The sequence below is a fragment of the Megalobrama amblycephala genome, linkage group LG6 (genome assembly GCF_018812025.1).
Source record: "Megalobrama amblycephala isolate DHTTF-2021 linkage group LG6, ASM1881202v1, whole genome shotgun sequence".
NCBI classification, from domain to species: domain Eukaryota; kingdom Metazoa; phylum Chordata; class Actinopteri; order Cypriniformes; family Xenocyprididae; genus Megalobrama; species Megalobrama amblycephala.
Genome location: NC_063049.1, coordinates 18,029,567 through 18,054,385, shown reverse-complemented (window position 1 = coordinate 18,054,385; position 24,819 = coordinate 18,029,567). Strand labels below are relative to the sequence as shown.

Sequence of the window (24,819 nt, the reverse complement as noted above, 5' to 3'; positions counted from 1 at the left end):
AGGAATATCTGGTGTAGGTCTCCTGTGTACGCTGCCACCAGGGCTAATTTTAGTCAATCGCAGGTTGAGCTACTGCGGTAATGAGGCAGTGTACTGCCATCCTGCTGTGATACAGAGCTTAAAAGGCCTTCAAATGGGCTTTGATGTTTATTCTTGAAGAGTTTCCTTGAATAAATGAGACCGGTAACACATCTGAGTTTGTGTAAATGGGTTTGTGTGCTTGGTTTTACTTCATAGTATACAAACATTACTCTCACAGTTGTCTAACATTGTTATCATAGTGCTGGTCCCTTGCACACAGGCTCTTTAAGTGCTTCTAAATGAGGATGTTATCTCTTGCAGGACGCTGAATTGAAGACCAAAGAGAAATACAAACGAACAGAGGATCGGTTCTATAAACTTGGTGAGTTATTACATGCATCCTCAAATCAGCAGTTTTGCACTTGAAGCAAATAATTGTGCTTTGCTTGCAAATAGGGGAGACTATTTACTCTCTTACAAAGTCTTGCTTTTGTTTTTGGGTCTACTTGTATAGGTTTTTATGCTTGAATGTTCAAAAAACACATTATTTTTTACATATTTTATGTTGTTGCAGCATCTCTCTTCCCAGTCTGTCTGTAATGCTCTGTTTAGTTGCTGTCTCTATGAAGACCCTCCTTCCGAAAACCACAGTGTGCTCTGATTGGTCGGCTGGACCAGTGTGTTGTGATTGTTTTTGGATATGTCATGGCCTATACCAGGGGTGGCGAACATCGGTCCTGGAGAGCCACTCTGTGGACCGAAGTTTGGCACCCCTGGCCTATACCATAACCACAAGTTTCAACACACTACTAACGCAACTCATCCAGGCTTATGTCATGGGCAGGAAATATTTTAATGAGGAATATTGCAACGTGTACTTTCCCAGAAGAAAACTCAAGACTACATTCAAGGTGTTTCAGGGAGTTCAGAAACAGTGCTTGCTGATTTAGAGAATAACTCCCTTTGGAGTGACTTTGTGCTTTGTAACTTTCTCTCTCTGCCTGAGAAAACATTTCACTTTTAAACAAAGGGCGTTGTTAGGCACGACGCGAAGTGGAGTCAGCTGTGACTTATTCACGATACAGCAATAGCCTCGAGTACCTTATCGCTTTTATAAAACGGTTACCACACAATACAAATATTAAAGAAAAAATATGTATCAATGCATCTTTCATGAAGTAAACTTTCACTAAAAGCCTTCCTTCCGCTGGAAAAAAATAGTCCCTGACCGTGAACAGCAACAGAAGTTACATTTTCACGCCATTAGATGGCGGCAAAGACTGTATTTATGAGTGTGTCAGTCAGTAGCAAAGACTTTTATATTGAAAAGACTGAATCGTTGTGAACACGGAACAAGACGCAACTGACAAATGCTTTGACTAGCGCTGTCAGTCACGGGAAAACCCCTTAACTGTTAAAAGGACAAGATAATACATCGGACATTTAAACAGATTTTTCATTATGAAAATAGGACTGACCTGACGGAAAATGCTAAATCTGAATGCAGGTAATAAACTCGTTCAATCAATCTCTTTCTCTCAAAACTCTTCTACATAATACAGTATAAGCTTCAATGAACAATATCATTTGAGAACATACAGTTTACGTTGCTAAGTGTGTTGTGTAGTGATACACAGAACCGTTGGGTGAAGCGGTCATAGCCGTGTTTTATCGTGAATAAAACACAGCTATTGACCAATCAGAATCAAGGACAGGAACTAACTGTTTTGTAAATGCCCAGAATTACACCATTGCAACCTTCAGGAAACCGTTGGAGACACACCCTCTTCTATTAACTAAACCATAAACAAAACGTTCTCTTTTTTCCCCCACTGCATTTTTTTCTTCTGTGCTGCTCTCTAGCTTACATGGCATCACAGTATTTGCAAGTGTTGTTCTCTTGTTCAAATTGCTTCTTATTTGTAAGTCGCCTAAGAAAAAGTGTCTGCTAAGTAACTAAATGTAAAATTTTACAATTACGCCTGGTCACCTCTTTTAAAGTTACAGTATTTTTTCTTTGTCTCTTTCTTTAGCTCAGTTTGAGAAAGGAGTGGCAGAGGGGACGGTTGAGCCTGCCTTTAACCCTGTGGTGGCTGTACGTCTGACGGTTCAGAAGGACTCCGCCGTGTGGGCGATTATTAGCGAGGTCTGCTTGCTGCCTTTGCTTTATTAGACCAGTCTAGGGTTGGGCAATATCATAGGATATGCTAATAGAGATTTTGCTATATTATTACTGTTGTTGTTTGCATTTCATTAAATTAATTATTATTTGTTTTGTTTTAATTTAAGTGTTGCATAATGTGAAACTCTTTTTGCATTGATCCAGACTTAACATTTATTTGTTATGAATAATCTTATTTAATCGTATCTTTTGCTTTTTCTCTGTCACTTTCAGGAAATAAATCCTTGGAATACCTTGTAAATGAAACACCTAATAAATATCTTTAATAAATACATACTTATTAAATGCCAAAATAAACAAATACCTTTTAATTGAAGTATTTAATCCAGTTATTCATAAATACTACAGGATTGTTTGATATATATATAAACTATTTGTTCATTGAATCTCCAGCATAAATAACTATATTGTGATATATACCACTCCTGTAATATGAAATTGCTCATAATATGTTTTAATATTTTGGTTGTACTGCCCAACCCTAGGCTAATCACATGATCTCTCCCTGTTAATATTTTTACTGTGAATCATGTGTATCATCATATCATTGAATATTTATTGAATATCTTATAAACCTGAAGGTGTATTTAACCTTCTTAATTCATTCAAAACCTTTTTACTGAAAAAGGCCGACATGTTTGCATTCCCGGGTCAGTTTTGACCCTTTGGAACTTGAGCTTGTAAAATATAATTGTAAATTAATATTTTTTTCAACTAAAACCATATTGTATCTGACATTTTTGTGCATTCACTCATTAATGAGATGTTTTGATCTAAGTTTTGGCTGTTACATGTTATTACCATGTTATTACTAAATTTTCCCTTTAATTAATTAAAATATTGAAAAATATTTTGAGGTTTAGGTGTGATGTGATAAAACATCGAGCCATACATCATACATCCTCCATGTTATGCATTTTTGTCATAACCAGCCATAACAGTCAACACCGTCTCGCACATTATGACATTTGATACACATGATGGATTTCTGGTTTGTTTTTGACACGGTTTGGGTAACCCTGCCCACAAAGAAATCTTGTGTGTCTAAAATAAAAACATGCATATGTTTTTGGATTTGCATAGATGATGATGATGATGATGATGATGGCATTCATAGATCTGGTTTCTGATGTCTTCTTTGGTGTCTCTTGTCAGATCCATATCAAAAGGATACCTGGATAACTACCTGAATGTCTCCAGTGGTTTGAGGCCCTTTGGTCATCTCGACAGGGACGTGCTACTCGCATCTACAGCGCTTCAAGTGTGACAGTGACATTATCAGAGGAACCCTCGCTTTATGTTCTTTACCTCTTAAACTTGATTTTTTTTCCTTACTTTTTTGTTATTTCGTCTTCCTCTGGTAGCTTCGTCTGTCTTCTCTTCTACTTGGCTTTCCCTTCTGTCGTCAGACTTTGTTTTTCCTTTTCCTTTTCCCTGAATTCTGTTTTGTGAATGTGACTACTACTGTACAGAAAAAGACACTTTTGACGGAATGTTTCCAGACACTAAATTTGTGTCATGAAGAATTGCAATCATTGCTGTCATGAAGGTTTGAAGTTCAGGATTCAAGACTACATCAATGCTGGAGAATAAGTTGACGTCCCCTACTGATGAAGAATGTCCTCAGCAATCTGCCGTCACGGACTGTAACTGACCTCAAACCCTGGGTCAGGTGACCACGGCTGGATTTCGGCTGAGATATGAACGAGTAGGATGACAGAAATGTCAAAATAGTTTTTATTTCAAAGTTTGTTTGGTTTTTTTTGGTTTTAGGTTGTTGATGTTGGCACTCTGGTAAGAACTTTTTGAAAAAAGAGTTTTTTATTTTATCGACTACTTTGCCAAAATTTAGAAACATATTTCTTAAAATGAACAGCATATCTTAGGCCTCTACCTGGTCAACAGGAGTGGATTTTCCTCTTTGTCAGTTTCTTGTCAACCAGTCAATCATGGATTTCAATCTAAAGGTTTTTAATTGCTGTTGTTATTATTATTATTATTATGACGATCTATGAAGGTGAATTAATTTATTTGAAATAAATCTTTTAATTTGTACAAGAAGTAAATGCTTTTATATTCATTGGAAATTTATAACATGGCAGAGAATTTATTGTGGCTTGAAGTCGAGTGAAGATGGTTGATGTTTGTATCTTTGTGTAGTTCAGAGGGGTGCAGGGCCGCCCACCTCTGTGCCTTAACATCCAGCGTCCCTAGGGGCCCTGGTAAAGGACTGCCTTGCGCCCTGCCAAAACGCTTAAATCATACAATTGGACAATTTGTTATATGCTTGATTTAAGTGGGATGTTTAAGTTTAGAGCATGACATGTCCATATGTTGCAGAATCTTTCATATTTTCCTTTGTTCATTGAGCATTTTCCATCTCAAATAATCTGCTTTCATCATGTCAGTCAGAAAATGTTCCTCTTTCTATGCTGTATCACAAGTATCTGAATGTTCAGTGAGTCATGATTAAGTCCAGATGGAATCTGCAGATTTTTTTTCTGTGTGGTAAAATATGATTAATGAAGCTGAGAGGATATCGGTAGCTGAAAGCACAATATACGGAGCCCCTAAAGGGGCATGGTGATGTGGAAAATTAGATTGTATTTCAAAGCATCGAAAAACTGTTTCAATACATCGATTCTCAATTCGCGATACAAAGAATCTGGATCGATTCTGATATTTTTCAATGTATCGTGATCCTCTTTCGATTTGATTCTGATCTTAGTTTTAACAGCAGATGGCACAATGTGCTTTAGAAACACCCATACCCATGCTTGCTTCCAGTTCCCCTACACACACCACTTAAACCTAAAATAATCATTCATAAAGTTCGAAAAGGTTGAAGCGAATTACTAGGGTGTTCGCAGTGGGCTGTGTTTACATTAATCTTGCGTCATAAAGGCATTCTGAGCCGAGGTGCAAGAATATTTAACCACTTACATGAATCATCCGAACGCACAAGCGCTCTCCAGTACTCTTCTTCGTGAGCATTTTAGTGTGGGGTTAAAAACTAGCCTAGAGTGCCATCTGCTGTTAAAAACTAAGCTCAGAATCGATTGTATCGAGAAACGAGAATCGATGTATTTGCCCAGCCCTAAAAACTATATTTCAATGCTTATGCGAGTTTCTCGGGGAACGCAATACTTTTGCGAGAGAACGCAAATATATATATTTCAGTGCTTTTTTCAAGCAAATGAAAAGTTTATCAGGGGAGCTCAATAATTTTGCGAGTGAATGCAACGTTTAGCAGGGGAACGCAAACATTTGTGATTTGAAATATGAGGTGGGAGAAAAAAAAAACTATAATTCCATGCTTTTGCGAGCAAATGCAAAGTTTCTCAGGAGAACGCAATACTTTCGTGAGAGATTGCAAAAGTTTGCCAGCCAATGCAAAGTGTCTCGGGGAACGCAATACTTTCAAACGAAGAAATGCAAAAGCATTGAGACATAATTTTCCCTCCCGTCTCATATTTTTCCCATCACCATGTCCACTTAAGGGCTCCGTAACAATCAATTAAGCCACAATATGTAAAAACGTGTAGAACTTTATGCATGACGGCGTTCAAAGCTTTCTATGGAGTTCTGCGGGTGCGGATTCGGTGTGGGCCTGGTCTGAAGCAAAATATTACCAGAACCATAATGGAAATAGAATGGAACGGCAACATTGCAGTAGTATTGAGTGTACTGCTTTGAACACCTGAATTTATTACACATTTATTACATTGTAAACCTATGGTTCTTATTTATTTTGCTTGTAGCTCCTGGCATAGAGACTTGATGGTGAGGTAACTGCTGTATAGATTTCCAAAGTGCTCTCATCTCATGTGATTGTATATATCTTTAAAAAAAGTTTTGGTTCAGCCTGACATAATGTGTCATTGTATAATCCTTGATGCTTCAAATTTCAGAGCATATCCTTTTTAGTTACATATGCCCTCATTTTTGTGACTACTTGGAGCTGCATGTGAATTGCAGTACTTGAGAAATGTGTGTTTTGTAATAGAAAGCCAATGTACTGTCATAGCATTTGTTTACAGTTTGTTTATGATCTCTCCTGAGAGGAGAGACTGAGGTGAATCCTTGGTCTGATGTAGAGCACTGTATCATCCGTCTACTTTACATGCTCATGTGACGTGAATTCTAGGGAATTGACAAGTGAAAACACAATGGAGTGATTTTCAGTGTTTCGCCATATTGCTGCCTTTTTTATTGCTGCAGATTTGCGCTCAGTGATCTGTTTCCACCACTGTTTTAGCACTGAAAGATGGATTTATATCTGTTGCCCTCTATTAAACTCTCATGAGGCATTTCCCTTTTGGGATCTGGGATGTCCATCTTGAAATCCACCCTTCTGTCTTACATTGAGATGAATCAGACATGAAACATGCTCCTCTTGTGTGGTGCATTGTAGACTTCATGTGCCTTCATCTGTCTTTCTCCAGCTCTGACATTGATTTGAATAAACTCTTCCGAAATTAACCAGTCTTGACATACTTCATCATTTTCTGCATCTATAGTGTCACCTCATTGCATCTTACACATTTAACCATGCAACTGTGAGCGACATTTTCATGTTTTGAAAAGGTATGATGTGATGTGACATTAACAAAGAGTTTTGTATGTAGGATTTATGCCACTTTAGGGCCTAAACAATTATTATTATAATGTAATACACAGTGGCCTCATAAAAATCACACTTTAAATCTATGAATGTTCATTGCATTAAATAACCAAAAAATCAAGCAGCATCTGCAAACAAATGTGCTAGAACTAACTTTTTGGGAGCCATTGCATTAGATTAAAGGGATAGTTCACCCAAAAATAAAAATTCTGTCATCATTACTAACCCTCAGGTTGTTCCAAACCTCTATACATTTCTTTGTTCGGTTGAACACAAAGGAAGAATGAGGAATATTTTGAAGAATGTGAGAAACTGAACAGTTCTGGGGCACCATTGACTTCCATAGTATTTGTTTTTTTCTTCTCCCTACTATGGAAGTCAAAGGTGCCCCAAAGCAGCCAAACTTTCTTCAAAATATCTTCCTTTGTGTTCAGCAGAACAAAGAAATTCATACAGGTTTGGAACAACCTGAGGGTTAGTAAATGATGACGGAATTTTCATTTTTGGGTGAACTATCCCTTTAAGTGTGTAAATAATCATTATTTTAGCGCCATCTTCTGGTTTATGCAAATACTTTGCACTTCTACAGGGCAGTGAAATTCATAATACCATAAATATTTCAAAAATCTATGCATATGCTATCTATCTATGCTATCTATCATTTAACACTATTTTCAATAAAATTCTTGGAGCTGTGCTGAAATTTGTAAGCCCAAACAAAGGAAACATGCGCGAACTACAATTCCCACAACGCACTTCCGTTCCACTTCCGCACATACGTCATATTGAACATGGCCGCTTTCATAATAATCTCACATTTGACACATCTGTAGCTTGTTTTGTTCTTTTTGCCACATTTCTAAATCCGTATTTCGCTTAAACTCACTCGGATGAAAGCTCCACAGAATGCCCAAATATTACGAGGATAAAGAGGAAGATGGCCGCGCCTGCGCTGGAGTAAGAGAGGATTTCAAAGCCTGTCTCCTTCAGCATGACTGTGTAGTGAAGGTAACTTCAGCGTTATTTATTACCATACACAGCAATATTGATCTATGTCATGATTTTGTTTCTTTTGCTCATCATATGGACCTTTCCTGTTATGATAGGGACACGATGATATAAACAAAACTCACGATTTAAAACATCGTAAATTGTACACAATGTATATTGTGAAACTAGTATAGTCAACACAATGGTACAATTTATAATTTAATTCTTTTGGTTTGAGTGAATATTTTCTATGTGTTTGTTTTTGCACATTTTCGTTTTGATTCCTTAAAACATTCTGGTCTCCATTTCAAAAGTTACTGCATAATAGAAGCTATATGATGCATATACATTCAGTAGCAAGTCCAACAAAATACCTAAAGCTCACTGGCAGAACGTAAAGAGATATTGCTTTCCCCCCCAGCCAGCTGTGTCTAAGTCTGTGCTGGTCTCTTGTGTCCACAGGAAGGTAAGAAGCCCAGTGAGTGTCTGAAGGAAGGACACTGCAAAGGCTTGCAGGTGGCTTTCTTTGAGTGCAAGAGATCCATGGTCAGTACATCTGCTGCTGAGATTTTTGCTCAATTTTCTTTTCTTAAAATAAAAACTGAACATTTTAATTAAATAATTATTTCTACACCAATTCATTGTTGAAATATAAGCAATTAAACAGTGGCCGTTTTAAAAACTTTGAAGTACCTTGGAATATTGACGCTCAAGTGTGTTAATCTTCCAGTACTATGTTATTAGCATCTTTATACTACTTCGGTAAAGTTGGTTTTATATTCGCACATTCGGACATCCGTATTCAATAGCCTTGCTAATCACACTACATTGGACATTCAGTGGACATTCACAAGTAAATATGCCATTAAAACAATACTTGCCTATTTTGATCGACTGTGAAAAATGTTGTAAGTTGACAATCGTTGGTTGTCAATATCATGTCGCTGCTTAAAATTCGCAAATATTAATTTATTGCACATTTATTGGAAAGTCTGAATTTACCAGAAGTCCGAATGTGCGAATATAAAACCAACTTTACCGAAGTCTTTAAACTGTGGTACCAGTGTTATTTTAGTATCAGTGAAATACTATTATAAAAATTAAACTAATTTTATTTTATTTAGTTAGCAAGGTAACATTTGTTGTTTTAGATTTTATTTTATTTCAATTAACATTTTGGTAGTACTTTATTGTACAGTCCTTTTTCACATATACACTGCCCTCCAAAGGTTTGGAAACACCCCTGGCAAAGTGTGGTTTTGGATGATATCAGCATAAATCCTTATCATTTTTTGGTGCAAATACATTACAGTAACTTGACATTATCATTGAAGACCAGCAATAATTTTCATTTTGATTACATAATAATGGCAATATATACATGTCAAAGTCAGACATGCCCCTTTGCCAGCTGTGATGCCTGGTTACTGGTTTAAACTTGGCCCAGGTTTGTAAAAGATTTTTGGGTCAGCACACCTTAATAGCTTCAACAATTGATTGCCAATTAAGTTTAGAATACAATGAACCAATTAGAACCCAGTTTAGGTCAGATAGCTGCTAATGGTGCATATTTTGATGAATTGAAAATTTAAGTTTTTTTCTATGTATAAACTGTTTATATAATGTTTTCGTAGTTTGTGTTGTACCTTATCAGTGCAAAATTATCACAAATTAAAAAGGATTCATGCCAATATTGTCCCAAACCCCACTTTTCAAGGGAGTTTCCAAACTTTTGGAGGGCAATGTACATACTATGTACTTGTTATAGTAATTACAATAACTGGCTAATAACTAGGTACTAACCCTGAATCTCTAAACCTAACCTTAACCCATATATTACCATATATAGTTTTTTATTTTTTTTATTTCAGTGACCGGTACTGCCACAATAATGTTAAACTGTGTTTTAAGTTACTGTGGTCCTTTGTGTTGACAAATTTGATTTATTTATTTTTTTAAATAGCTCTGTTTTAATCCAGCTAAACTACAGCTAAGCGCACATGCTAACATTTTAAGAATGTATTTTACTGTAGACTACATTAAAATCCCTTTCTTTTTTATTACAGCTGGACACCCGATCTCGATTCAGAGGCAGAAAGGGAGACTGAATAACACCATGTGTTTTGTATGAAGATGCCAAAACACAAGAAAAATCTCAAACTTGTAAATATTCTGCTTTTTAAGCAAACTTTTCTTGTAGAAAATAAGCCTTAACTCATTATGCTTATGAGTGCACCAATGTCAGAATTCATCAAATAAAATGTCTTTCCAGTTCTGAATGATCTCTCATCCAATCACTGCATCCACAAACGAGAACAGTATTTAAAGCATTAGTAGTTTATCAAAAATTTATTTCAGCAGGTGTTTGCCATCTTAACCAATTTACTTTGTGGTAAATGTTTACAACCTGGTTTTATGATTGAGTAAAAAAAAAAAAATTCTTAAATGTGTGAAGCAAAGTAGCCAGTATCAAACAAATTTCTTCAAAGGTGTTTATAAAAATAGTAATTTTTATAAAAAAGTAACATGATGCAATTATGGACATGGCTGCTAATGAACATTTATTTCAAAGCATTCATCATGAGCACTTTAAACTTCTCCAAGTCGACCTTCTTCAAGATGTGGGCTTTGTGAGTCTTCTTCAGAAAGTCGAGGTGATCTACAACCATCATTCCCCGGCAGTAGTTTCCTGCAAGCTCTACAGTGACTGGTTTTTGTATGGTTTCAATAATAAATGTGTCATCTATGGCCGCTGCCATGGCATAAGAGTCACAGGAGATGAATCCCTGTCCCTCCTCCAGCTCCTTTTCAGGCTTCTTGCTGGAATCCATGATCTTCTGAAAGATCTGCTTCATAAAGCGAGCTTTATCTGTGTCCTGGGCCAGCCAACCATCACAGAACTCCTGAAACAGACACACACAAATATATGACATGGATGCTGTGTATACAAGAATCTATAAACACCAACAGTTGTATTTACATTATACACAATCATCTATATGCTTCATTGTATTTAAGACATGAGGATCTCACCCAGGGTAATTGACTGCGACAGCTGAACTCCCAGGTTGCAATATAAATTGGGCAAATGAATTCATTCAGGACAATATAAGCTGCTTCAGGATCAGCTGCAAAGTTGTACTCTCCACACACAGTGATGTTCCCACGAGCTAAAGAGAAACGGTTGTTATTTTTCTAACCTGGTTAAACTGCATGAAAAATATTAATATAGAAGACAGATAAAAGCAATACATATCAGACTGATTATAATGTTTGTATTTCAGGTACACATGATTCTGGTTTAGGGATGAGCAATACTGCATTGCATAAAATAAACATCCTTTTGAAAAAATATACACTACTGGTCAAAAATTAGGAAGAATGAAGACAGAACAGGCACAACTGTTTTCAACATTGATAACAATAAGAACCATAATTAATAACAGAGCACCAATAATAATTAAGCACCAAATCAGCATATCAATGATTTCTGAAGGATCATGTGACTGAAGACTGGAGTAATGATGCTGAAAATTGAGCTTTGCATCACAGGAATAAATATATGTTAAAATCAAAAAGAAAACAGTTAATCATAGTTCACAATATTACTGTTGTAACAAAAACCTTCAAAAATCTTAATTATTACAAACTTTTGACCAGCACTGTTTATCTTTGTATTTCTATTTGTGCTTTGACATGGCTTAAAGGCCTTGATTCATTTTCAGTAAATCGGTTTAAAGTGACCATTTAGATTTATTTGAGAGAAGCTATCATTGCAGCTAAACTGACATCACGACCAAATAAAAGTCTGTTTTTAGAGAAACATTGATTGTAGAGATTTACTGTGAATCAGTTCATCAAAGCTGTCACATTATAGCCTGACTTCGTCATACTCATATTCTAGGCAGAATGTGAGTCTGATACTGCTCCATTGCACTTGAATTATGGGGCGTGTCTTAACCGAACCAGTAAAAAAAACAAACTCTGCACTCAATTGGATAGACATACAACCAATCAGAGCAACGCAGTAAGTGACGTATGTTGAACTTGTACTTAAACTTTTGCCGAATCCCGTTGGAAGGACGGCAAACACATCTTTCCCATCGACAAATGCCTTGATTGCGGTTCTTTGTTCGTCTTTTAAAATTAATGCGCTGTCGATTTCTTTTATTACAGACGTGATAGCGGAATCTAAACATCTTACTTCTCCAGCTGCAGTCATTGTTGGTGAAAACCAATTCAACCCAAGCGCTCTTTGATGACGTGGGTGGTTACGTAACCGCAGATAGCCTGTCCATCATCGATTAAAGCCCGCCCTGGCAATTTGATTGGCTCAGCCTTCTGGGAGCCGAGCATAATTACTCCACAATGGATCGAGTCCAGACCGAACTTCCCGTCCAAAAAATGTTGTGGGCGGGGTTCGGGCTGGCACCCAGGCTAGTCACATTAAACTTCACTGAAATAAATGAAATATAACAGCTCTAATATTGGATATAGTGCCTGTCCTATTCTGATAAAACAGTACGTGTAAATAAGTTTTAGGGACTCACAGTCTGTATTGCCACCCATAATGTAAAGGCCTTTGAGTTTCTGGGGAAATGAGGGGTCCAGTTTCACCGCCAAAGCCACATTCGTTAGCGGAGCCGTGGCCACTAAAGACACCTTAGAGAGGCAGGAACAACACAAGGTAAATACTTGAAATGCATGTTATTTCCATTAATCAATATTCAATAATATACTGTACAATAATATATTGTATAATCATATACACCTCTCCAGGATTCTCATTGACTATTCGGATCATGGCTGACGCAGCGATCTCTTTCTGGACAAGTTCCAGACCAGGAGCTTCGGGATCTGGGGCGTCTCCAAGTCCATCTTTGCCGTAAAAATCTCCAGAACCGACGGTTTGCCCCAAGAGTGAATTAGCTGCTCCACGAAATACAGGAATCTAGTAATTCAGAGACACAGTCAGGTTTTCTGATTATGCTGTAATGGCTGTCATGTCCTGGATACACATTACAACACATTACTTTGCAGTAAGAAAAAATATTCTTGGAGTTATTTAATCTCAAAATATCTATGCAAACAGATGGAATTATAACAGAATATATATTACTGAACATTTTTGTTACAGAGCTTCAGTGTTTGTGTCTGAACGGTGGTTCAGTATTGGCTGGCTCCTGCGTCAGCATCACAAGCATGCATCGTGCTGCTCATGTGACCAGATCCGGCCAATACTGAGCCACTGTTCTGATATAAACACTGAAGCTCTGCAAAGAAAACAGCACAGAAGTATGACAGGAGACAGATGAATTTGTTGAATAAAGTCATTATTTTTGTTTTGTTTTTGCGCACAAAAAGTATTCTCGTTGCTTCATAATATTAAGGTTGAACCACACTTTATCTGTTTGTGGCATGGACAGAATTCATGTTTCTCGCAGGTATTCCAAGATTACTACAATGTGAAAGCTGGATTTTTCAAGTTAAGACTGAACATCCTTTTGGACTTAACGAAACGTTTAACCTCTCTTGCTTTCTGTAGAGACTTTTGCCTGTTTGTACTGCCTATTGTACTGTAATGCCTGTGTGTCTTTTTTTTTTTTTTTTACTTTGTGCACTGTCAGATTTTTTGTTAATGCACTTTTGATATTTTATTCTACATGAAACTTCAGTAAACTCTTTTTCTCAAAGGACCTTGAACTCTGCATTTGTTTGTTGTACGGATTCAACCTTTTCACTCATCTTGAATCACTGTAGTCACATGGAGAATTTTATCACTGTCTTTAATACCTTTCTGGACCTCAAAAGGTGCAATGTCGTTGCTGCCTATGTGTGGATCAGATACCCTCCGATTTCATCAAAAATATCTTAATTTGTGTTCCGAAGATGAACAAAGGTCTTACGGGTTTGGGGAGACATGAGGGAGAGTACTTGATAACAGAAATTTCATTTTTGGATGAACTAACCTTTTAAGGTAATCAGCTAACCTAGTAGGTGTGTTCGAGCTCATGCAGCGCCGCACAGACCGATCGGCGGCTGACTTGAAGCGGTGCATGCTGGTAAGAAATTTTGTCCGACTTGAGACAGCGCCGACACCATGTGACTGTGACGTATGGCTTCAAAGTACCACGAGAGCGATTCGAGATCAGCCGCCTGAGTTAGCCAGCGCAGTTTCTAAAGAGGAGCTGCACGAGCTCTGATGACGACACAGCTGTTTCACGATTGGCCGTGTGTTTCGTGTTTATTGTCACGCCTTCAGTTCCAGTAATGCTCAAAAAACTGTGTTTTTATAACAGTTAAAGCTCTTTTCATGTAGTCGCGATGTTATATTGTGTCATGTTTATCAAAATAAAACTGATAAAAAAACGTAGACCCCACTACATTGGCATTTAAATAATATATGCTTATGTTGAACTTTATTCTTGTAAAAACAGACGCTGTAAGCAGTACATAAAGTATTGAATGAAAATGTCTCTGAAACAGTGTATTAGTCAAATATTGCATTTATTTCACTTCAGCTGTGATAAAACATGCAAACGCAGCGCGAGCGTCACTACGGGAAGCAGAAAGTGTCCGACTTCACGTCTCTGTTTTCAGCTCCTCCCCGCCTGCCTCCCCGGATACTCTCGCCGATCGGTTGCATCCGGCCGCAGCCGATGTCGAACACATCTAGTGTAACAGTCACCAGCTGGAGTGCCCTTGATAGCACTCCACATCAGACTACTGTCACTCCCTCACAAACTACATTTCCCATGATTCTCTGCCCAGACTCATCAGCTCTCATTGCATTCAGCTGTCTCATTAGCCTGTTAAGCTAACCCTATATAAGCCTGGTTCACTCTGGCATTCTTTGTGAGGTCTTGTATGTGTTTGCACTGCACTTCTGAGTGCACCTTTAGTTTCATGTTCTTTGGTTTTTTACCCCATTTGCCTGCAGTGCTGCCAATTTAGCGATTTTTGTTGTTAGATTTAACTACTTGCTCCTTTTGAGACTTTTTTTTCAAAAGCCTAGCGACAAATCTAGCAACTTCTTGGACAAACCATATCTAGATTCCGTGACCTTTGTGTCTCAGCAGTTCATGACACCTAGCTAGCTATTTTTATTGTTGCCATTTTATTCGATTTTAGATATCTAAATGTAAGTGATAAAAATGAAAAACTTTTAGATATCAATCTGTATATTTGATGGACATTGATTATGCTCATCTTTGCTCATCCTTTAAAGCAGGGCTGGGCAAACTCGGTCTTGGAGGGCCGCTGTCCCTGCAGAGTTTTGCTCCAACCCTAATCAAACACACCTGAACTAGTTAATCAAGGTCTTCAGGATTACACTCAGGTGAGTTTTATCAGGGTTGCAGCTAAACTCTGCAGGACAGTGGCCCTCCAGGACCGAGTTTGCCCAGCCCTGCTTTAAAGCCATCTTAAGTAAAACGGCTCTATATTTAACAAAAGCACATACCTAAGGCCGGAAGCAATGTGACATGTTTTACAGAATATGGAAGTTTGTTTCACAATCCATTCATGGACTAGTTTCTCAATCCATATGGACTAGTCTTCCGATCTCTTTATGAAGTTTTTGAAGAGTCAAAGTGATAGTTACAAAGGCAGTCTATAGAGGGAAATCTGACAGCATTCTGTCATCAAAAAGATCTTCATTTGTGTTCTAAAGAGGAATGAAAGTCTTACAGGAGTGGAACAAAATGAGGTTGAGTAATGACAGAACTAACCCTTTAATATTTCTTTATAAAGAGCTATCATAGCTCTCTGTCATAGCCAGTCTGGTGGGACCACAAATTATTGCACCAAGGGAGAGTGACCAATGGAACCAGGTCTTTCATTCTGGTGCTTAGATATCACCCACTGAAGTGCAGCTTTACCTGAATACAAAACGTTTCAAGTCGCAAGCAAAGGTCATTGTTTGCAAACAATGACAGCAGAAGAGAGAGCAAATGAGTGTGTGTGAGATGAAAACTGCACAAAGAAAAACAAATATTTACTGACACGGCAAAGAGTTTTGCTACTAATTATTTTTGTAATTAAAATAGCTTTAAGAAGACTTTATTTGCATCATTATTATTTAATTACAATATAATTATTTTTGCTTGCAAACACACTGTTTGATTGAATAAAGACACAGAAGTAACTCTATACACTGGAAGGGAACCTTTGAGTTGTTCATGATTTTTAATTTGCATAACAGTGACTGTAAAATATGCATTTTAGATATGGGAGTGGCATATTTTGAGTTGATATTTGGGATATGGTCAATGGGCTACTTTTGAGCTATTTTTGATTAGCCAATGGGCTAGTTTTGTTACGCAGACTTCGCAACCATGCTCGAATATACATCACAATAATGAAGAAAAGACTATTGCAACTTACATTTCATGATGACAAAAATGTCTATCTCATTGTGGTATGTACTGACCACTTTCCAAGCATATCTCACCTCCAGATGCTTACACACTTTCAGGACACGCAGGACATTCTTGCAGACATTTTCTACTGAAGTGTTGCCCTGAACGCAAGTGATGCCCAGGATCTGCACGTCCGGCGCTGCCAAAGCCATCATGAGAGCCTGAGCATCATCCACACCACAGTCCACGTCCACAAGCAGTTTCTTCATGCTGGCTTCTACACAACAACATGACAACAAAAGGCATTTAGTTAACAACAGTTGGTGGTGTATCCTGATTAAAAGTCCAGGCTGGTGAAAACCCACTCAAAACCCACATGTTCCTTGAGCAAAACACTTCATAAATGTACTGTTGGACACTTAGGGTAAACATGTCAGCCAAGTGACTAATTAGCACATTAGTAACTAGTACATGCATGAATCTCTGCAGGATTTACCTTTAGTGAAGTGGTTGTAGATGTTCGTGTGAGTTTCTTGAAAGCTGTCTGATGCAGTGGAGCTCTCGGTATCTGTAAGAGGAGTCAGTTTATCTGTAGGAGGAACATTGGGTAGTTAATTACACAATTATGTTTCATATGTTTTCCATTAAAAATGTTCTAGACTGTAGCACTAACCCATATTTTGAGATATAATGTAATTGAAACCCACACAGAAGCAACACAAAACAAACCGAAATTAACTTTTTACCAATTTTTAGTTAATCCACGTCTCTGTTGTCTTCTAAGAATCACTTCTCTAAAAGTACATCTATGCGCAAGAGAACAAAGTGCACGCACACTGATCTTCACTCGACCTATATCAGCTGATAGAATGACTATAACATTAATAATTATCTTATATTAACATTTAACTGTTTTAACTACGTGGTTTAAAGGTTCATTATTAAGGTGTAAATTATTGTCCAAACTGATGCCCGTGGATACTCACTTCCAACGGATCTTCTTCTTCTTTCTCTTCCTTGTTTACATCCGTCTCGTTTCAAAGGCTGTGTCCTCCTTCATCGAGGCGGTGTTATATTTATTTAAAGTACTAACCGTTAAAGGGTCATGAAACCCCCTGTTTCAGCACCAATCAGTTCTCACCAGTTTTGAATAATGCTATAGAAGTGGACATGGTTAAGCTGCGGGGCGGGGGATGAGGGGAGACTGACAACACAGCATCGGCTTCTGATTCAGTTTTATTTCGCTCACATTAAAAGCATAAAAAACTTCCAACAAATGCAAGCTGCAAATTACTATTACACGCAACACAATATACACATGGTATTTGCTATAATTTAATACACAAATAAATGCACAGCCATTCGCATTTTGTTCTCTGCATCGAATACGAACACGCTGTTGCATCTTTGATAACTTTTGAGACTAATTTGTGCCGTTTTTATAAGCCGTTTGATCGGTTAAAGAGCCGTAAAGTACACTCAGCGTGCGCGTGGATGAATCGCGTTTGTGTTTGAGACAGATATTGAAGAGAACTTGTATGACGCAGAAACTTACAATGCAAAATTTATCTCTCACTAACTGTATTTGACTGTTTGATTTAAACTTATGTGACGCAGAAACTCCAACAAAGCAAAAACAAACACTCATTTTTGATCCATTAAAGGTGCTAAAGAGGATGTTTTGTTTTATACATTTTTGCTATATTACTTGAAACTGTCTTTACTAACTGATAAAAGACTATTTATTAGGTGCACTGAAAGGAATGATATTTATGCTGCGTTCCAGGCAGGTTTTTGAGCCCGCAAGTCACGACTTAAAATCACGACTCACGACTTCGTTCCAGGAAAATCACGCCAAACTGCGTAAAAGTGTAAACCAATGTGGCGGACCAAACGGGGCTTAAGCTCATTAACAATTATTTCTATCACCAAGGTGCACTCCTTGCTTATTTGAGGGAAACAGAGGAGGAAAACGGCGCATAAAGCAAGAGAAGCTGTTATACCTTTTATTTTACTGTGCACGTGCATAAACACTGCATCCATAGGGGCTGCCATTGTTGTTTCAGGGGCTATGTGACGTCAGAACCCGGAGTACATCGATCTGGTACGAGTTCACAGGTGGGAAGTCACGGCTTTGACTGCTGTTCCAGTGCACTTTCAGGGGTAGAAGGTTGTAAAACATGGGTTACGGGTTGGAACGCGGCATAATATACATCATCTGTGCACGAGGTAGGGCCTTAAAAACATCAGCCAGTCGCGTAAACGATTGGCCCTCTGGCCTGTCAATCACTGCCATTACGTTCCTTGTGACAGACGTGCGCGGATTGGCTCTCTGGCTTGTCAATCACTGCCATGACATTCCTTGTGAGAGACGTGCGTGGCTGCACACTCCAGTAACTTTCCACTCTACAGGCGCTGCATGCAATATTTTTGTCAGGAGACAGGAGTAACAACTGCAGATTATGAGTTACCTGCGGTGAGTCCGACATAATGAATCCACTAACACGACACAGCGAATGCCGGTGGTAAACACTCGTGTTCCAATACTCGTGCAGGAGTTTTGGGAGGCGTTCCCTCGAAATGAGCTGTGAAGGAGGGGGGTTGTTCTTATGCATGCGCTCATTTCAAAAACTCACTAACAGTCTTTGGTTTCTCAGTCGACGAAAAGATCCTCTTTAGCACCTTTAATGCTTCTCTAGCTTCTCACTGTTTGAAGCGCCTGTCAGAGGATGAATCCTTAAGTCCACCTTTCTCCCGTTTAGCTTTCTCGAGAAAAATGTTTGCTAAACACAAACAGTTTCGATGTGTCGGTAGTTGATGGTGGTGGATTCAAAATGGTCAATATTCATATTCATGCATTTTATGCATATTTCATGTTAATCATTTATGGCTTTTGATTTCATTTCATATATTCATGTACTCCTACTCCAAATATTAATCCTCATCATATTTTCAAGTATTTACTCTTTAATGTACTCCTTCATGGTTATTCTTCTTTTATGCTGCCCTTAGTCACAATGTGAAGGCTGAGGCTCCTTTTTCACAGATGTTTAATGCACTTATCGACATAGACACCAACACCGTAGAACTGAGTAAAAAAGGACGAAATATACAACATAACATCAGTCACACATTCAGTTACATGGAAAACAAACATCACATTAAACTCGCAAATAAACAGAAAATATATCCACATACCACTTTTGCCTGCTTGTGAGCTAAGAGAGGGGATTATATCTTGAAGATTCTTGGTTGGATGGCTTATGATTATAGAGAGAAACACCTTTTACTTTGCGATGATTACATCATTCCATCTCTTTATGTGGATGACAAAACAGGAAGTGACATACAAAAGCACGATGGGAATAAAATAAAATATAGCCAAAAAACTCTTAGAAAGAATAAATCTTGCACAAATAAACAACAGTTCAGTATAGAAATCACAATAAACATTATAAAATAGTCAAAATATACAAAATTAGACTAGTCAAACGTAGCTTTACTAAATGAGTGCTGAAGTACACAAGCGCCATCTAGTGGAAAATAACATTATAGACAGAGAGCTTTGTGACAGCAAATACACTCCCACCATCACACAATGCGTGGTTCTTAATGGAAGTTGTGAATACTCAAGTAACTCAGCATGAACTTATAAACATTAAGGGTAAGTATTTTATACATATTAAGCATACACAGTTAAACATTCTTGTCAAACTTAACCCTTTAATCAGCTTCAAGTAGTAACTGTGTTGTGTATGGGTCTTTCTAGGTAGACTGACTTACTTGTGCGTGCACCCTTGCTATCTAGTGTTGCATCACTAACGAGAAGTTTAAGTCTTCTCACCCTTCCATCAGTTCCTGGGAAGACTTCTACCACTTTGGCTAGCTTCCACTGATTTCGTGGTGCAAAGTCATCTTGGAGCAGAACAATATAATTTATCTAGTGTTTCTCCTGCTCTTATTCCACTTACATCTCTGCTGCAAACTCAACAGATATTCTTTTCTCCACCTGGTCCAAAACTCATTCGCCAGAACCTGAACTCTTTTCCATCTCTTCTGAAGATAGAGATCCTCCCTTACAAACTCTCCAGGAGGTGGTGCAATGATAGAAGGCTTCATTGTTAGTATATGATTCGCCGTCAACGGTTCTGGTCCCACACGATCACTGATGTGTTCTGAGGTCAATGGTCGACTATTTACGATCGCCATTACTTCATACATGAATGTTCTTAAGAAAGAACTGTCAAGTCTCGCTGCAGACTGGTCTAGGATGGACATCAATACACTCCTTACAGTCTGGATCGGTCTTTCCCAGACACCACCCATGTGACTGGAAACAGGCGGGTTCATGACGAAGGTACAGCCTAACTCTTTCACACATTCTTGGTCCAACTCCAGGAACTCTCTCCTTGCACCAATAAAGTTGGTACCTTGATCACTGTGCAGTTGACTTACATTGCCACGTATAGCAATAAAGCAACGCAGTGCGTTGAGAAAGGCATCAGTGCTAAGATCATCTAGCACCTCAAGATGAACAGCACGTGAACACATGCAGGTGAATAAGAGTCTGTATTTCTTCGACTCTCTCCTTCCCTCTTTAACATAGAACGGTCCAAAGCAGTCCATGCCACTATATGTAAATGGAGGGGTAGCTTCCATCCTTTCTGGTGGCAGGTCAGCCATTCTTTGCTCCTGATTGCTTTTCCTTAGCTTCCTACACTTAATGCATTTGTAGATGAGAGATGACACTTCACTACTACATCCCAGGATCCAAACACCATTGGAGCGGATATCGTTGATGGTCATGCCACAACCTTGATGTTGCACCTTCTCATGGAAGTGTTTTATGAGTAGATGAGATACATGATGCCCTTTAGGAAGAATGGCTGGATGCTTTTGAGCTCTGAGTCTCCATTGTCAACCTCACCCACTGTAATGTCCTCCTTAGGAAGTTCTCTTTGCCACAAGAATCTTGGACCAGTAAACCAGTTCGATCCCATGAGTTCCTTTACAGTGACCCCCTGAGAGATGTGGTCTGTATTTTGATCTGAAGCAACGTATCTCCATTGACTAGGCTCAGTGCTTGTTCTGATCTGCTGAATTCGGTTGGCTACAAATACATAGAACCGTCGTGCATCGTTGTTAATATATCCAAGGACAACCTTGGAGTCTGTCCAATAGTATTCACAAATGCCATCCAATTCTAGTTCTCTTTTGAGCAGATCACCAGTTCTTGTGGCGACCACAGCAGCTGAGAGCTCCAGTCTGGGGATTGTTGTTACCTTTGTTGGAGCAACCCTAGCTTTTGCTTCTCCAGACTTGGTCACAGATCTGAGGTATGAACATCCTCCATAGCCTGTCCGTGAAATGGTGTGGCTCATATTGTTGAACATCCTTGAATGTTGATGGCACATAGCAATGTGCTATCTTTATCGAAGACAGGTTATGAAGGTCTCGCAGCCAAGCTTCCCAATGCAGCTTGAGGTCATCAGAAAGTGGTTTGTTCCAGCCTGTCTTGTCTTGACACATCCTTTGTAGGATTCTTTTCCCAACTAAAATGAAGGGAGCGACAAATCCAAGAGGATCAAAAATGGAAGCAATTGTAGACAGCACTCCTCTTCTAGTAAAAGGTTTTTCTTTTACTAGCACTCTAAAATGAAACTCATCTGAAGCTATGCACCATTGAATTCCGAGCGCCCTCTCTACATTAGGTTCTCCTAGGGCCAAGTCAAAGTCAGTCACACTTTCAGTACATTCCTCTTTTGGAATTGTGGCAGTCACCTTCTTGCTGTTGGTGATGAATTTGTGCAAGCAGAGCTTCCCGGTATTGCAGAGATCCCTGGCTTCCTTTACAAGCTGGATTGCCTCTGCTTCAGTGTCCACACTTGCTAAGCCATCGTCAACATAAAAATGACATTGTATAAACTTCACTGTGGCTTGATTAAATTTGCCTTCACCTTGTGCAGCAATGTACTTGAGCCGAAGTTTGCACATCCAGGTGAGGAGGCAGCTCCGAACAAGTGGACCTTCATCTGAAAAACTGCTGGTGGGGTTTCCATGTTGCCCACTGCAAAAAATGCTGTTCTGACTTAGAGTTTTTGTCTTGTTTCTAGTCAAAATATCTTAACGTTCTTAAATCAAGAAGCATTTTCTTGACAAGTAAAAATTATTTTCTTGTTTTCAGGAAAAATAAGTCAAAATTAAGTAAGTTTTTCCTTAAAACAAGCAAAATAATCTGCCAATGGGGTAAGCAAAATAATCTTATTTCAAACCAAGAATAAGCTATATAATCTTGTTTTCAGTTTGGACTAAGATTATTTTGCTTACCCCATTGGCAGATTATTTTGCTTGTTTTAAGGAAAAACGTACTTAATTTTGATTTTTTTTTTCCTGAAAACAAGAAAATAATTTGTACTTGTCAAGAAAATGCTTCTAGATTTAAGAACTTTAAGATATTTTGACTAGAAACAAGACAAAAATTCTAAGTAAGAACAGCATTTTTTGCAGTGCCTTCCTCCCACCATAAGAACCTGAGGTAGTCCCGATCCTTAGGAGCAACATAAAACTGGTGGAACATACGCTCCACATCACACATACTGGCTACTTGCCCTTTGCGGAAACAACACAAGACCCCAACAAGGGTGTTTGTGAGGTCAGGCCCAGCCAGTAGATGCTCATTCAGAGAAGTATTCTGAAATCTTGCAGAGCAATCAAAGACGATGCGGATCTTGCCTGGCTTCTGTGGGTTGTAAACCCCATGGTGAGGGATATATCATGCTGGCTGATTGCTTAACTTCATCTCTGGGACCTTTTCAGCTTTGCCTCTTGCTATTATGTCTTTCATGAAAGCCAGGTAGTCCTTGTGGTATTGCTCATCCCTCTTTAAACGCTTCACTAAGGATTTGAGTCGATGGTCTGTACATGCTTTGTTATTTGGCAAGTGTGGTCTCTTGCCCTTAAACGGCAATGGCATCTGATAGTGCCCGTCTTGCATTTGCTTAATGCCCTTGTTTAACTTTGCCAAAAACCTTAAGTCTTTTTGCAATGTAGAGGCTTCCTCATTTTTCCTTTCAACAAAGTTAGACTCAAAAACCTTCAGTACCTCTGCTGGAGTGATCATCTCCTTAACCTTGTTCCTGTGTATGAAGCAAACTTCAGACCTGAGTTTGTGAGATGGTTCACCAGCTGACAGAACTTGCTTCAGGATAATCCTATGACTCACACTGATTTCTTCTTCATAGTCACCGTCGTAGTGGTTGTATCCAATGATACTCCAACCCAACACAGATCTTTGTGCAAACGACTGATCTTCATTACCGCTGAGAACATCTCTGGGGAGTAAGGCTTGAGGACAGTTATAGCCTAACAAACCTTAACCACAGTCAAGTGCAGGAGCCATTTCATCTGCCAGATGTTCTAGATGAGGCCAGTTCTTGGTGGTTTCACATGTGGGTATATAAGATCTATGGACAGGTATGTAGTCTCTAGTGTAGGTCGTTGGAAGTTTGATTTTTACTTTGGACTTAATACCTCTTATTTGTAGTCTATTCAATTTGTGACTGGACACAACCTTTGTTTTGGAAGTTATTGTACAAATCTTGAGTTTGACTGGTTCTTTCTTGATATCAAGTGTCTCAGCTGTATCCTTTAAAATGAAAGTAGTGTCACTCTGGCAGGGGCGGATCTAGAAAATTATTTATAGGGTGGCAAAGGGGTGGCATGAGGTCTATGAGGGGTGGCAACACCAAAGCAAGCGCCCATGCATAGTTTTTGTAGATTGATGGCCTGACATACACAATTGTGTTCACAAACATTGCATTACCAAAATAAATAACAAGATTTCAATATCCATCATGGCACCAAGTAAAGGCACTATATGAAAAACATCAACAGATTTAAAATGAGTCTGATCTTGTATCACTAAAGGAGATGAGCAGTTTTATTAATATTACACAGGTTACTTCGATGGCACAAATCACATTTTTTAGTGGAAGTTAATGTTGTTTTTTTGCAAACAAGTTTTGGGTTTCTGTTGTTAACAGAGGTGGGAATGTCTGTGTGCGTTCGCCCAGAACACCCTATCAACCACATACTCTAGCAAAACCCCAGCAATTGCAGCAAGAGCCTAGCAACCACCCAGAATCTCCTAGCAACCAACCTCCTAGCAACACTTTAGCAATCACCCAGAACATCTATATTCTGGCCTAGACTTTAAGTTGGCTTTATGACAAGCCAGCATAAATTTGTCTTTCAAAATTTTAAAGGTGCCCAAGAATGCTTTTTCACAAGATGTAATATAAGTCTAAGGTGTCTCCTGAATGTGTCTGTGAAGTTTCAGCTCAAAATACCCCATAGATTTTTTTTAATTAATTTTTTTAACTGCCTATTTTGGGACATCATTAACAATGCACTGATTTACACTCGGCGCCGCCCCCTTAAATCGCGTGCTCCCTGCCACACGAGCTCTCGACTATATTACAGCGCATTTACAAAGTTCACACAGCTAATATAACCCTCAAATGGATCTTTACAAGATGTTCGTCATGCATGCTGTATGCATGCTTCGAATTATGTGAGTAAAGTATTTATTTGGATGTTAACGTTTTATTCTGAGTGAATTTAAGGCTGTCTTCCGTGGCTAA

The 24,819-nt window shown here is 38.5% G+C and overlaps 4 protein-coding genes across 8 annotated transcripts in view; 2 read left to right on the top strand and 2 right to left on the bottom strand.

Moving 5' to 3' along the window:
* Positions 1 to 6,685, top strand: part of mgat4a (alpha-1,3-mannosyl-glycoprotein 4-beta-N-acetylglucosaminyltransferase A) — a 62,090-nt gene extending 55,405 nt beyond the window's left edge. The window contains exons 14-16 of the mRNA XM_048193182.1: positions 343 to 403; positions 2,055 to 2,167; positions 3,359 to 6,685. Coding sequence (XP_048049139.1) covers positions 343 to 403; positions 2,055 to 2,167; positions 3,359 to 3,385 — 201 coding nt within the window. The 3' untranslated portion in view covers positions 3,386 to 6,685. The remainder of the gene's footprint in view (positions 1 to 342; positions 404 to 2,054; positions 2,168 to 3,358) is intronic.
* An 869-nt stretch (positions 6,686 to 7,554) lies between these two features.
* Positions 7,555 to 10,096, top strand: LOC125270013 (cytochrome c oxidase assembly factor 5). The gene is made up of 3 exons (XM_048193181.1): positions 7,555 to 7,835; positions 8,280 to 8,363; positions 9,884 to 10,096. Exons 1-3 carry the CDS (start codon positions 7,734 to 7,736, stop codon positions 9,923 to 9,925), a joined length of 228 nt encoding a protein of 75 aa, XP_048049138.1. The 5' UTR covers positions 7,555 to 7,733; the 3' UTR covers positions 9,926 to 10,096.
* Positions 10,097 to 10,357: 261 nt separating this feature from the next.
* Positions 10,358 to 18,297, bottom strand: LOC125270012 (probable uridine nucleosidase 1). Of its 5 annotated transcripts, none has more exons than XM_048193175.1 (7): positions 18,181 to 18,297; positions 16,674 to 16,766; positions 16,270 to 16,454; positions 12,589 to 12,768; positions 12,368 to 12,479; positions 10,851 to 10,987; positions 10,358 to 10,720 (listed from the first exon to the last, which is right to left on the bottom strand). In XM_048193175.1, the coding sequence occupies exons 1-7, from the start codon at positions 18,230 to 18,232 to the stop codon at positions 10,379 to 10,381; spliced, it is 1,101 nt and encodes a 366-aa protein (XP_048049132.1). In that variant the 5' UTR covers positions 18,233 to 18,297; the 3' UTR covers positions 10,358 to 10,378. The 5 variants fall into 5 exon arrangements, with proteins under 5 accessions (XP_048049132.1, XP_048049136.1, XP_048049133.1 ...); XM_048193179.1 differs by lacking the exon at positions 18,181 to 18,297 and adding an exon at positions 17,164 to 17,360 and having other exon boundaries at positions 16,674 to 16,745; XM_048193176.1 differs by lacking the exon at positions 18,181 to 18,297 and adding an exon at positions 17,164 to 17,358.
* Positions 18,298 to 18,772: 475 nt separating this feature from the next.
* Positions 18,773 to 21,091, bottom strand: LOC125269515. The gene is made up of 2 exons (XM_048192406.1): positions 19,376 to 21,091; positions 18,773 to 19,265 (listed from the first exon to the last, which is right to left on the bottom strand). Exon 1 carries the CDS (start codon positions 20,981 to 20,983, stop codon positions 20,114 to 20,116), a length of 870 nt encoding a protein of 289 aa, XP_048048363.1. The 5' UTR covers positions 20,984 to 21,091; the 3' UTR covers positions 18,773 to 19,265; positions 19,376 to 20,113.
* Between the last annotated feature and the right edge of the window lie 3,728 nt (positions 21,092 to 24,819).